The sequence below is a fragment of the Chelon labrosus genome (genome assembly GCF_963514085.1).
Source record: "Chelon labrosus genome assembly, chromosome: 5".
NCBI lineage: Eukaryota > Metazoa > Chordata > Actinopteri > Mugiliformes > Mugilidae > Chelon > Chelon labrosus.
The window spans coordinates 19,138,160-19,151,516 of NC_140341.1; the positions used below are offsets into that span (position 1 = coordinate 19,138,160).

Sequence of the window (13,357 nt, forward strand, 5' to 3'; positions counted from 1 at the left end):
ATTTTGTTTTAAAACAGAACTTCATCTTCAGTCTCACCTAAATCATCTATCAATAATCTCTTTTTAATCTAATTTAATTCTCTTCTGGGATATCTATGAAGACAGAGCTCTTTTTGGAAAATCTAGCTAGATTTTACAGTAATTTGCCTACTTGTGCATAAAATGATTACTTTCCAGTTTATGAATTTGAAATATTAAAATATATTTCCCAAAAAACCTTCTTAAACACAACACTCTCACTGATATTTAGTACAAATGAAACATTTTATTATTTGTAACAAAATATACACACAATCCATTGCAGTTTTTGAATGCAATTTAAAAATGGTGTGCATGTAATCTACAAAGCACACTTTAAGACATTACTGATTCACTTAATTCCTTTTAGACTTCCTGGTTGGCACAGGGATCAAAGCTTGTGCTGCTGACAAGGAAAGGCAGCATGTTACAATCTGTTTCAGATATATAGGTTTACCTGGATGCAGACACCTTCAGTATTTCTCCATACCTGCCGTATTACGAGCCTTGACCTCTGCCAGAAGCTGTTTCACCACCTGGACTTCAGCAGCAAGGTTTCTGGCCTTATTAGTGGAATGCTCCTTCCTGTCCTGTAAACTACTTGTTTGATGACGGAAAGATAATGAATACAGAGTGCAGGTTTGTGCATTTCGGTCTCATTTATCTGTACACAGAGCATTGCACAATACCTATCTGCAGAGCCTTGGTCGTTCAGTTCCTCAGAGAGATGTGCTTCCTCTTGCAGCAGATGACCCAGCTGCTGCAACGCATCAACCACCCCACTTTTTTCCAACATCAGATCCACTCTCCGTTTAGTTTCTCTGGTACTTCAACAGAGACCAGAGCTCATTTAAGATATTTAAGTAAAGTTAATAAGCTTGACTTTTACATGAATGTCAGTATTGATTCTGCATAAATGATTTAAGGTGGGCCAAAAACCTTCCTTTAAGGGCAAAGCACTGTCCAATTCAAAAGTTGACTGCGTGTTTACATTTGTATGAACCAGTATGTAGCTGGCAATTTGCACTCAAACCAAAGTCATTCACAAGTTGATTGACTTTGAGTTATTTTTTTACAAGATTGTCTTAATTTTCTATTGCCAGTGCTGTTCTATCCCTTACCTTTTTGTGATGTTTAATTTAATAAGTTTAAATCATTTCAGATGGTATTTGTACTCCGCAGGTCATGGGTTCAAATGACCAATTGTGCTTTTGCTTTCATGAGTGAGGTGAATGATTAAAGTTCATTGTCCTTGGACCATGGCTATGATTCAAACATTTCTTCAGGATCCCTACTTACTCAGGGGACGAAGCCGACTAACAATTAAGGGCCAATCTGAATTCAAGTTAAATTAAATTAAACAATATCTTTACATGAAAATGATCTCTTCCTCTGCACGCAGTCGTTTCTGCTGGACATCCTCCAGTTTACGGGTGGTCTTCTGGATATCATGCTGCAGCTCCTTTACCTGTTCCTGCAAGTTAACCACATGCCCAAATTTAGCTAGCGTGCTAACACAGAAAGTAAAGTTACATATCAGAAAATAGCAGCTTTTTGACATTTATTTATGGTAACTTTAGCGTACTTAGCTGTAGCTACTGGCGTCAAATCAAGTTTAGCTAACGATGTAAAGCAACAGTTAGGTAACAAACATACCGTAGACATGCTGTGTTGTGTAAGAAATATATGGCCAGAAAATCGAGGATTTTGAAATTCTTCTTTGTGGTTTTGACGTTTCATTGACGTATTGCTGCCATCTTCTGTTTGCTATAAACGTTACGTTAGAAAATTCTTCTATTCTTTCAGAAACGTCCCTTTTCGCAGTGATAAAATGTCCACTTCCCAGACTTCTATATGTGCTGGTGTTAAAAGCACCTCCCACGAAATCCTGTGCAGAGCCCGGATAGCTCAGTCGGTAGAGCATCAGACTTTTAATCTGAGGGTCCAGGGTTCAAGTCCCTGTTCGGGCGTTACGTTTTTTCCTTTATTTTCTATATTGTTTTACACCAAATTAGAGTCTTACTAACACGCGAGTTGTACGGAAGTTACTTGTCATCTAAAATTAGCAACGCAACATTGCACGTGAAGTATAGGTAAGCTTAGTTTCTGTTAAAAGAAAACAGCACTCCAGGTAAATGTACACGATCATCTAAAGCCTAAAATTGTAGCAAACCTGCGCCAAACATTAAAACCGTTTCATTTAAAACCGGCCATTGTAGTCGAGCTGTTATTATGCACAGTGAGACTCCACATTATGCTACTGTTAGAGATGTTGTTTATGAAAGCATCAAACTAATTAGGGGATTAAACTCGCTCACAAACAAATAACTGTCACCTGTAATTTAGCTGAGATAATCATGGGTGTTATCTCAGGACAGTGACTGGGAACACCTATAAAGCTAGCTGTTTCTGTTGGTCAAATGGAGTCTTTGGACAGACATCTCTGACTGGCAAAGATGCAGTGGATTATCCTCCTGTGCATGGTTTCTACTTGTCTCTCAGCTGTGCATGCTCAGGTAAATATGCACAGGATTTGGATTGCATTGAGACCGTGGTTTTCATGAACAGAACTGCTAACAAATTTGCTTTTTGCAGAAATTTTTCTTGAGCCCAAAATGGGGTCCCATTGGCTACAGAGGTAAGTACAATTTGGATTTAATCTAAATGTTAGTGTGACTGCAGTAAAAGCACAAACCAGTTGTTCTTTTTAGAGCGCGAAGAGCGGAATGATGGAACGGCAATGGATGAAATCATTAAAACTAATGAGTTCCAAGGTAAGTGGAACACAGTTTTCTTTCGCAGTTTACATAACATTATGTATTTATGAATGATTTAATCTCCCTGTGTCAGCTTCCCGAATAATAGATGGCACTACCAGTCTCAGAGAGGGAGACATTGCTGTTTCTGCTGGAAGACGCTCCAAAGTCTGCTTCGCACGGAGCTGCCCCTGGTCTAAATCAGTGGACGGACATGTCTATATTGCATATAGACTCTCACCTGAATACTGTATGTTGTTTCAGTGTCTGGGGTGCAAACAAATGCATTACCGTCGGATACTTTTTGAGATTCAACAACTTTGTGTTCAGGGATTTCTACATTGTCTGTCCGCTTTGTTTTAACAAATGAACAGCTGAAAAGGAGACGAAGCTGATAAAGAAAGGAATGGAAAACGTAGAGAAAGGTACCTGTGTGCGGTTTGTTCCTTGGACCCACCAGAGAGACTACATCGACATCCAGCCAAAGTCTGGGTGAGAAAATATTTTGCAAAAAGTGAAATGGATAAAACTTAATTGTTCCTTCCTCCTGTATGATGTTGTGCTAAAGTCACAACTTGAAATCTTTCTAATGATATGTCCTGCATCTGGGTGTGTGTAAATCCAGGTGTTGGTCCTACCTTGGTTCACGTGGTGGAAGGCAGACCATGTCTCTCCAGAGCCCTCATTGCCTTCAGGTTGGAGTGATTTCTCATGAATTCATGCACGCCCTCGGCTTTGTGCACGAGCAGTCCCGATTTGACAGGGACAACTATGTCACCATCATGTGGCCCAACATTTGGAGAGGTAATTTCAAAAGAGCCGGGCAGGGGTTGGCATTATAAAATGACATCTCCATAAATGGTAAATGGTGTAATATTTGCAACTGCATTTCTATGCTGGTTATCAAAGCAAATATTTAAGACGATTTACACCAAATGCTAACAAATATTAATAATAACTTTTTGTCCTCCGCAGATCGATTGAGGAACTTTGAGAAGTTCAAGACCGACAGTCTGGACCTACCATATGACTATGGCTCAATCATGCACTTTGGGATGTGAGTAATAATTTTATCACTCAGTATATTATAAATGAATTCATGTATTATAATTTAGTATGTATACGCTTAGGTACGCCTACTCTCAGGATGGGGAGCCGACCATCATTCCTAAAAACGGCAATGACATGAAGCTGGGGCAAACATCGACTCTCAGCAACATTGACAAGCTGAAAATCAACAGACTTTATAAATGTGGTCAGTATCCTGAACTAACCTCTAGGAATTATTATAACTACTGACGGCATATAACACCGGCGATGTGCCTTGCTGTCAAAACTTTGATTCCTTTCTGTTCCTCTCTGCAGGTGACAGTGGTTATTAATAACCAAACTGAACCGAGGTGAAGCAGGAGTCAACTGGGAGCCAATATTATAAACTGTAGTTGAATCATAAAGACATATTTCAATAAAGATTGACTCAATCTTTCTATCAGCACTTTCTTTCTGTACGTGTTTTTCTAAACTAGCCTGATTAGCCTATTATAACCTTTGCCATTTTAACAGAAAAATGTGTTACAATATAATTCAGTAATAATACACTGAATCTATGATAAGTAAATTGTAATGCCTGCATATTACTACATGCACATACATAAAGTATTCTCAGAAGTAGTGCAGTGGTCATGTGATCAGATTTAACAAAAGACCTTAATGAAAAATATGCGTAAATCTGGTTTATATGGGATATACAAATATGAATAGAAATATAAAAATGAGTGTGAATAGAAATGAATGTGTCCATATTAAATATTGCACACTCTTAACTTCAATACAGAAATTTTAAGTTACCTGCAGCAGCAATGGACAGAAGATTTGGTAAACTGCTGACGCATGGGAGTCTTCCCTCAGTCGTTGCCATTGAAAATTGCGCCTTTGATAAAGATAGAAATAATATTTGGAAAAGGATAAGGTTTTGTTTTTATATATTTACCTTTATGACAAAATGATTGTTGTCAAGACAGCTATCAGATGATAGTATATCACAAAATCACTGGTTGGCAGCTCAGTCAGACGCAAATTGCCGGTCTGTTGAACTGGGCGGACAGTCATTCCCCTGGTAGCAACTGCTGAGTTGTTGCACATCGCAAAAGCAAAACACCTTTAAGCGTCTCATTTCTGAAAGTGCTGAATTGTTCATGCGATAAGTACAGGGCGCGGGTGAAGGTCAACATCGGGACCACCTGTTGCGGATCAGCAGTGGACTCGGGTAAATTACACACACTGCATGATGAGAGCTCTTAATAGTGCTTCATCACTGAACAGGGGCCCAATCAGTACAGAGCTGTGGAGGAGAAGTGGGTATATAGATTCAGTGGGGCTGGAGATTCATTTAGGAGCTCTGGCATCAGGAGAGCTTGGACTGAGGCTTGTAAACCAATCTGAATCCCAACAATGCATTCTACCATGATGCTTCTGGGTGTCTTGTTTGGCTTGCTAACCCAGACGAGCATGTTACCACTCAAGGTCAGTACCAAGCCAAAATGTTTCAAAGAAAATGCCCCTTTTAATCTTGTCGAGCTTTGTCAGAATTCACTAATGTGTCCTTTTGTGTGACAGAATTCCACTGGAGTTCATGAAGGGAAAGTGAGATTGAAAAGGAAATACTCAGGTGGGCTCTTGCAATAATTTGCTTTCACGTGCACGCATTTATTATTCTTCGTATTTATTATCATTTGGTTTAAAGCTGGTGAAACAGACTCCTCCATATTTCTTTGTTTTTCAGATGAAATTACAGATCTTGATGAAATGACTGCTATGGATCAAATCTTGGAAGTCAATAGCAGTGAGTGAGCTGTAAATAACATGAAAGCTTTTTTAGTACTTCTCGAACTGAATTAAGTGCTTATTTTCTCTTCAGGACTGCGAGCCCCCAGAGGACTGACATTTAGAGATGGAGATATTGCCAGCCCATATGTACAAAGTGCCATAAACTGCCCTGGCAATGCCTGCCTGTGGCCTAAATCAGTGGATGGATTTGTTTACGTTCCCTACATCATGTCTCCACTATATGGTAGGAATCTTCAGCTTTAATGAGGTGTTACAAAGCTGCTCGTGTTGTTTCTTTTACTTTAAATTTCTCTGTCTTTTTAATGGTAGATGACATGGACAGAATCACCATAGAAACTGGGATGCAGGACATTGCCTCTGGTACATGTGTTAAATTTGTTCCGCGCACTCATGAGGCCAGCTTCCTTGATGTTCAGCCCCGATATGGGTGAGCATGACTCCTGTGCGTGGCTTCTTACGTTGCCATTTTGGATTGTGATGACTCATATGAATTGTATGTATTTATTTTTTATTATTGTGCGCCTCAAGCTGCTGGTCGTTTCTGGGGCAAACTGGCGGAAGCCAGACCGTGTCACTGCAGACTCCTGGGTGCATGTGGTCCGGAGTGGCCGCCCACGAGTTCATGCATGCCCTCGGCTTTGTGCATGAGCAGTCCCGCTCAGACCGAGACCGCTATGTCACAATTATATGGAAAAACATCATGCCAGGTTAGGGTGAATGATCTCCTCACTACATTGTCTTCCCTTTTCTTTGGATAGATTTTCACTGAATGTGTTTTTTTCTGTTTTGACAGAACAAATACACAACTTCAGGAAACAGGCGACAAACAATCTTAACAGTCCATATGACTACAGCTCTGTCATGCATTATGGACGGTGAGCTGTTGTTTGAGGAAACATAATTTCAGGTTTTTCATTCACACCATGATATACCTTATTCTTCTTTGCTTCAGGTATGCCTTCTCTGGAGATGGTGGACCAACAATAATCCCCAAACCAGATCCTTACGTTCCCATTGGCCAGAGAGACGGACCCAGTGCACTAGATCTCCATAAAATAAATGTCCTATATAACTGTGGTAGGTGCATTTACACACACACACACACACACACACACACACACACACACACACACACACACACACACACAGTTGCTGAAAAACACATTCAGCATTATTGATTTTGTTGTCTCACTCTTCCTTGCTATAGGTGCCATTGATTAACTGGATCCAGACAACCCTGCTGTCAGGTTCTGCAAGATGTGAAGAGAAGTTTATTATACCTTCTGGTCTTCAGTAGATAATACGAGAAACATTCATTTCAGCTAATACATTTTTCTGCAGCAATATATTTTTATTATCACCAAGTCTAGTCTGTACTTATATTGTGTTTATACACATTTGACCTCAATACAACTGTAATAAGGTGAAATAATTGACCAGGTAATCATTAAAAGCTTTTTCTAATAACTGTATAATTACCATGTACAGGAATGGCCAGTTTTAGGATCCTGCTGGCACCAATTACATCACGGCATCCAATCTCTCTATGTGTTTGTTCCACTCTCTGCCTCCTTCCCAGCTACTGCACACTTTAAATAAAGAAAATGCAGCAATAAGAATAAATGGTGTGCTTCACTCATCGTTTCTCGTGTGTGTTTTCCAGCGATGCACTGCTAACGAGAATAATAAGTGTGGTCTGTTCTGGTTTACTGGTGGCTAATGTGAAACGATTCTGATTTCCATTTATCAGGGTGGAACATAAGAAGTGGATATTCTAAAACAGATGTTTGTAATTCTCAGGAAGGGAAAAAAGTGAGAGAATTTGATTGACTATAATAAACTACTACAGTATTTTGCAATTTCAGATTCTACTCCTTACCACAGTCTCCAGCATTTTGTTTCACAGTAGGCTGCTATGTTAGTAGGATATGCACAGGTTGGAAATATTAATGTAAACATTAAATATGCGAGCAACTTTTGCTAAAGTAAATGCCATACTTCTCGTTACATTTCAAACGTTCTTTACAGCGCATGAATAAAAACATGTCGCTCTTAACAGCAGAAAACATTAGTCCTAATTATGGAAGCATTTGCAGTAAGTGCTCATTTACTGAGGCCATGTGCCCAGAAAATGGTATTTATCCTCACATCCACAGCGGTAGTACAGACTGAAGACCAGGGGGAGGAGCTAACCATCAGACACCCTCATATCCACCGTAGGTTGTAGCTAGCTTAGCTGGTTATCACCGGGGCATAATATCTGTCATTTTCATATATTCAGTGTCACAAAAATGAGCGATAACGACAAAGGCCGGGTACGTATGATCTCGGTTGCAGCTTTTATTGTAACATTTTTAATTTATCTAACTTATAAATGATTTTGTTGTTCGTAACAACGTGCTGTTCTTATTGTGTCGGCTAATGCTGCTTAGCTTAGCTTGCTAGCGCAACTCCCCCGTCGAAAATGGGCGTTTATTTTATAATACGCAACATGTAATTTTGATAAGATAACATTGACTGTTTGATGGCTGTATGTAAAATGAATAATGTACTCTGCAGCTAATTGTTAGCCAGCAGGCTAACACTAGCTCATCAGTGGTAGTTAGGCCTGAGGCCTTGTCCGTTTGAAAGGGCAGTTTTAACGTTAAGAGCTAGAACCAAACAGCCAGCCAAGCTAGGCAGTGAAACTCAAAATAGTTTGAAATACTATTATCAACATTAATTATCTTTGCGGTTACTTTAACCTGCATTGGGTAATAACCTTACAAGAACGGTCAGACTGGTTCGTCTTGGCTATAATTGCGTGTAGACACAGAAAGCAACCTCTATTGCACGTAAGAAACTTTACGTTTATCGTGTTGTGTTTTAGTAAACTGCATTTGGACACAGTAGACGACATCTAAATTGCATGATGTGAATTTAAATTTGCTAGTACTCATTTGAATGTCATTGTGGGTTTCTCTCGGCTTTTGGGCGCGACAACACGTGTCGAAAGCGAAATGGTAGAGTTAGACATTTTATCAACTGGAAATGAAAACCAACGGCCTCAAGACTGCTCCATACTCACTTGTATTAACCCGACCATTCAGCCTTTGCATGCCCATACAAAGCTGGCATATAGTGATATTAAACTGCAAGAAACTGCATGATAGAAAACAAGTTTAATTCATGCCCCAGTTGTTCTTGCCATGGTTCAGAAATGACTCTGCAGTAGCACATAGTCTGTGACTGCGCTCTGGCCACCATGCACAACTCGCAGACCTATGTGATCAGTAAATGTAGAAGGGCAAACGACAGATTTAGTTCAGTTTCAATCTGAGAACAAGAGACTAGTTAATCAGAACATCCTGTATCTGTGGAGGACGGTGCACAAGAAACATGTTTGACCAGTCAGTTCTCAGCCTGCAGTGAGAAAGCTGCAGCATGGCACTGCGTTGGTGCTACGCCTAGCTTTGCAGACTCTGTTCTATCTTGTACGAGTCGCATGAAAAATATGTGGAACAACAGCGAATGCAAGCTACTCTTCTCTGTGTCTAAACTTGGTCCTTTTGCTTCTCTCCTGCTGTGCAAAAGACCACACACATACATTCTTTGTAGGGGACTGAAACAGAGTTTAAATATGCAGCCATTCTTTGTGCTTCTCTTTTTTTATTTTTTTGAGCTTCTTATTCCCTTTTTTGCGTGCTTTTCCCGGGTGTGTTCGTCTGTGGTTCTTTCTACCAGTCAGTAACAATCCTATCTATGGCTATATAACCCAGCAGCTGTTGGCTTGTTGAAGAACTGCATGCAAATATCTCTTCGTAGCCCATCTTGGTTGAATTACCATCATCTTCACAGATGGAAAGCTACGCAAAACACCCAGCACATAAATGGGCAGGGTGCTTGATGCTGCTCCTTGCTGACTTCCCAATTACTGGGGTGATTGTATCAAAGGATATGTGGGTTACAGCTGCATGCATGTTTGTTTTTTTTTGTGTACTATTGCTTGCTCTTGGCTCACCTACAGGAGTTGTTCTGAAGATTGAACCCAAAGATTACAGGTTAATACAGATGAGTTGGTTGTTCCATCTTGAGGTCGTTGGGTCTATTTGTTTTAGCTAGGATGTATTTAAGTAAAACAAGGGAGGTTTAATCTTGGCTATAAATGTTTCACATTCAGTGGTTTGATAAACACTGTGGTGCTTTAAAAGCCACTTGACACAAAATTTTGTCAATAATACCCATGTGAGCACTAAACAGTGTATTTAATGTTTTGGCAGTAGTTTTTGAGATTATTACTCCTTCCTGTGTTCTTTTAATCCTAATCCAGAGTGGCCAGTAAATCAAAACGGTGAATGGAGAACCACTGAACATGAAACATTTATCAAATTCAACACTTACAAATTGTATGGTGTGGTTTTCAACATTCCCATTCAATGTCATAAGATCGTAATAACACATTACAAGTTGAATGAGCGTGCAGTTTTAATTGTAGTCATATATTCTTCATCCTTTTCTTTTTCATAAAGGTTAAGGTTGGACGAAGAAAATGCGGAAGAAGTCTCATATCCACTTTATTTTCAATAATATGAAGCTCAGATGTGTGAAGCTGAATTGTTGAATGCATGCTAAACATGAGGAGGGAAGAAGTATGGGCAGTGTGTGAGATGGGGGAAGTAAAGAAGAAATAAGAGTTGAAGAAAGAAGAATAATGTGAAGTAATGAAGTTACAGAAATGAAGTTAAGGAAGTAATCTGGATAAGGTCACTGCGCTAAGTAATTTTCTGGTCTTTGTCAAATGCGTGCATGTTATTGTTAATGAATACAACACACATTAGTTTAAATCATTACAATTTTAATTTCACAACTGACCTTTTTACATGACTATTCTATTAATTAATGTAATCATATTGATGCTACACAAAATGGCATTTACCTGCATTTCTAATTCAAAATCCTAAATTCAGTTTCTTTTCTGTACTCTTCACAGGATAGTCGTAATTCTTAACTACACAGAAATATTATGGCATTTTATTCCATTTATCACCTCACTGGTGCTCATAATATGTGTGTCGGTGTGTGTGGTTCGTTCAGGAGTCTCGCTCCGCATCCAGGAGCGTGAGTCCACGGGGCTCTGGGAAGTCGGCGAGCCGCTCCCCGGCTCATTCACCCGCCCACTCCAAAGATGGCTCCCACCATTCCCGTTCCCATTCCCGCTCCAAATCTCGGTCCAGGTCCAGGTCCAAATCTGGGTGAGTGACATTTTTTTTTAATTTTCAGACTGAATATGCGAATACTTGTGTGTCATATGACGCAATTGTAGATTAATTGGATCGGGATAGCCATAGAACCAGTTTGAATGCCTCTGTCTGTACAGGTCCCATTCCCACCGGGGCTCACGCAGGCACTACAGTCGGTCTCGCTCCCGCTCAAGGTCCTATCGTCGCCGATCTCACAGTAGGTCCTATAGCGGGGAGCGCCGGCGCAGAAGCCATAGTCGCTCCCCCATGTCTGATCGCCGCAGGCACATTGGCAATCGAGTAAGTGATGCTTGTACTTCTTTTTTTTTTTTTTTTTTTTGTATTGGTATAAGTAGTATTAGTATTGTTCCATCTAAGCTCTGAATATTTTTAAATTCTAAAACTTGAAACTTGATGGATCTAGTGGTTAATCGACTCAGAAATTTATCATATCCAAATCTTAATATCTTCCAAACTGCAGGCTAATCCAGATCCAAACGCCTGCCTGGGAGTGTTTGGCCTGAGCTTGTACACCACAGAGAGGGATCTGAGGGATGTCTTCTCCAAATATGGCCCCCTGGCGGATGTCAGTATCGTGTATGACCAGCAGTCGAGGCGCTCCAGGGGCTTTGCGTTTGTTTACTTCGAGAACACTGGTGATGCTAAAGAGGTATAAGAATTAGTTAATTAAAAGAAAAAACTTTGCCAGACCTGTTTCTCTGCAGAGATAATTCATGTTGATTTTAATGGCCAGGCAAAGGAACGAGCCAACGGCATGGAGCTGGATGGTCGTAGAATCAGGGTGGACTTCTCCATCACAAAACGACCTCATACCCCCACCCCTGGGATCTACATGGGACGACCCACATAGTAAGTCATCTAAAGTGTAACGCCCGTTTGTGTGGAAGGATTAAATGGTTTGAAATGAAACCCAGTTCTGACCTACAGGGATGTTATGAATGTGTATTTAGTAGTGTGCATCTATCAAAGAGGAAGATGAATGAATGATTACCGAGACCTGTTAAGTGGAGGGTAACGTCAGCTTGTTGGCCATTTAGCAAATTAGTGAAGTACAATTGAGTTTGATGAAACCTTAACCTTTACGTGTAATTGTGACAGTAAAATAACTTATTCTGAAATGGGAAATCAAAGCAGACCTTCATGTTGTCTTGTGTAGTGGTGGAGGTGGTCCCAGTGGTGGTCCTCGCCGCTATTCTCGTGAGTATGACCGTGGATACGATCGGGGCTACGACAGAGGAGGCTACGATCGCTATGACGACCGGGAGTACTACAGGTCATACAGGTGACTTATTGTTGATGAGTAATTCATCATTGTAAAGTTTGTTCTCTGCCCATGCTATTTTGGTTTTCTGTTCTTTGCGTTTTCCTCTGAAGCTGACAAAAGTGGACACACACACAAAAAACAAAATTTTTTTGTTTCAGAAGGCGATCTCCATCACCATACTACAGAGGAGCTTACAGATCTCGATCCAGATCTCGGTCTTATTCTCCCCGTAAGTCTTTTTCTTTAAACTGTCTGCAACCTGTTGGATGAATCGATAAAGCGTCTGAGTGTTGGGATTAGCCTCATGACTCTGTTTTGTTCCACAGGTCGATATTGAGCATTTCCAACGGGCATAAACCCCTTCTTCTCCCAGTCACAGACAGGAAATGTTTCCAAGAGATGTGATTGACTTCAGAGTAGATCTTATTTTGTAAAGGTATACCGACATCAGTTGTGAAGCAGTCGCCTCATGTTTTTATTTTTAAGTGTATAGGCAACATCTGTTGTAAATGTCATGTTGATGTAGGGTTTTTGTTGTATACGAACCAGGTGAAAACTCATCTTTGAACCTATTAAAAAGGAGATGCTTTTTTTTTTTTTCCACCTCGACTCGTGTCCTTCCTTACTGTACATCCTGGAGCATGCTGATGCGAGGCTGTTGTAATGCAGACACAGATATATTAAAAGCCTTGAGCTTATTGTGTTGCTGTGAGGTCGTTTCTGCACAATTTTGGCTTTCTCTATAACGTGAAGGGCACATCTTTGATTTATGACTCACTCTGGAGAGCTTCTTAAACTGCAAAATCAGAAAATGAGCGAAGCTGGTGGAACAACGTAAGCTTACAGATCAAATTTTCCCCTTTCATAAGCTGTAAAAACAGACAAAATGTGTCGTAATATTCCAAAATAACTACAAAATCGCTACAATCCTTGAACAAAGATATGACGGAGACTAATCCACAATTAATCACAGCTAATAGGTTTTGCTGAAATCTAGTTGATTTCACCAGCTACACTTCCACATGGTGAAGCAGGAGCTGCCCTGCAGCAGCTGGCTATGAGGGACTGAGGTCCAACATCTACCCCTGCTGGTCACAAGGAGTCCAAACCTGTTCCATTAGCCCTGACATAACAGTGCAATACATGGAAAAGTGTTTAACCTGGTTTATTGTAGTTTTTCATTTTTTTTTTTCCAATAGTGGTGAAAAAAGTAAGAAGTGCGAGTGTCAACT

The 13,357-nt window shown here is 40.2% G+C and overlaps 4 protein-coding genes across 9 annotated transcripts; 3 read left to right on the top strand and 1 right to left on the bottom strand.

Annotated features, from left to right (window-relative positions):
- Positions 1-255: 255 nt before the first annotated feature.
- On the bottom strand, positions 256-1,703 carry LOC311487769 (uncharacterized protein). 5 transcript variants are annotated; one of them, XM_084544136.1, is made up of 5 exons: positions 1,675-1,703; positions 1,392-1,492; positions 708-839; positions 509-618; positions 256-424 (listed from the first exon to the last, which is right to left on the bottom strand). In XM_084544136.1, the coding sequence occupies exons 1-5, from the start codon at positions 1,681-1,683 to the stop codon at positions 375-377; spliced, it is 402 nt and encodes a 133-aa protein (XP_084400262.1). In that variant the 5' UTR covers positions 1,684-1,703; the 3' UTR covers positions 256-374. The 5 variants fall into 5 exon arrangements, with proteins under 5 accessions (XP_084400262.1, XP_084400261.1, XP_084400259.1 ...); XM_084544135.1 differs by having other exon boundaries at positions 256-421; positions 509-615; positions 708-845; XM_084544133.1 differs by having other exon boundaries at positions 509-615; positions 708-845.
- Positions 1,613-4,301, top strand: hce2l2 (high choriolytic enzyme 2-like 2). The gene is made up of 8 exons (XM_084544130.1): positions 1,613-2,534; positions 2,614-2,656; positions 2,730-2,792; positions 2,869-3,024; positions 3,149-3,266; positions 3,400-3,578; positions 3,750-3,831; positions 3,905-4,301. The coding sequence occupies exons 1-8, from the start codon at positions 2,475-2,477 to the stop codon at positions 4,071-4,073; spliced, it is 870 nt and encodes a 289-aa protein (XP_084400256.1). The 5' UTR covers positions 1,613-2,474; the 3' UTR covers positions 4,074-4,301.
- Positions 4,302-5,135: 834 nt separating this feature from the next.
- hce2l1 (high choriolytic enzyme 2-like 1) lies at positions 5,136-6,799 on the top strand (the record flags this gene model as incomplete). The annotated part of the gene is made up of 8 exons (XM_084544530.1): positions 5,136-5,297; positions 5,391-5,442; positions 5,557-5,616; positions 5,692-5,844; positions 5,931-6,048; positions 6,150-6,328; positions 6,415-6,496; positions 6,574-6,799. Exons 1-8 carry the CDS (start codon positions 5,226-5,228, stop codon positions 6,797-6,799), a joined length of 942 nt encoding a protein of 313 aa, XP_084400656.1. The 5' UTR covers positions 5,136-5,225.
- A 1,024-nt stretch (positions 6,800-7,823) lies between these two features.
- On the top strand, positions 7,824-12,728 carry tra2b (transformer 2 beta homolog). Of its 2 annotated transcripts, none has more exons than XM_084544822.1 (8): positions 7,824-7,936; positions 10,695-10,852; positions 10,978-11,140; positions 11,322-11,510; positions 11,595-11,710; positions 12,018-12,143; positions 12,284-12,354; positions 12,452-12,728. In XM_084544822.1, exons 1-8 carry the CDS (start codon positions 7,913-7,915, stop codon positions 12,460-12,462), a joined length of 858 nt encoding a protein of 285 aa, XP_084400948.1. In that variant the 5' UTR covers positions 7,824-7,912; the 3' UTR covers positions 12,463-12,728. The 2 variants fall into 2 exon arrangements, with proteins under 2 accessions (XP_084400948.1, XP_084400949.1); XM_084544823.1 differs by having other exon boundaries at positions 12,287-12,354.
- Positions 12,729-13,357: the final 629 nt, after the last annotated feature.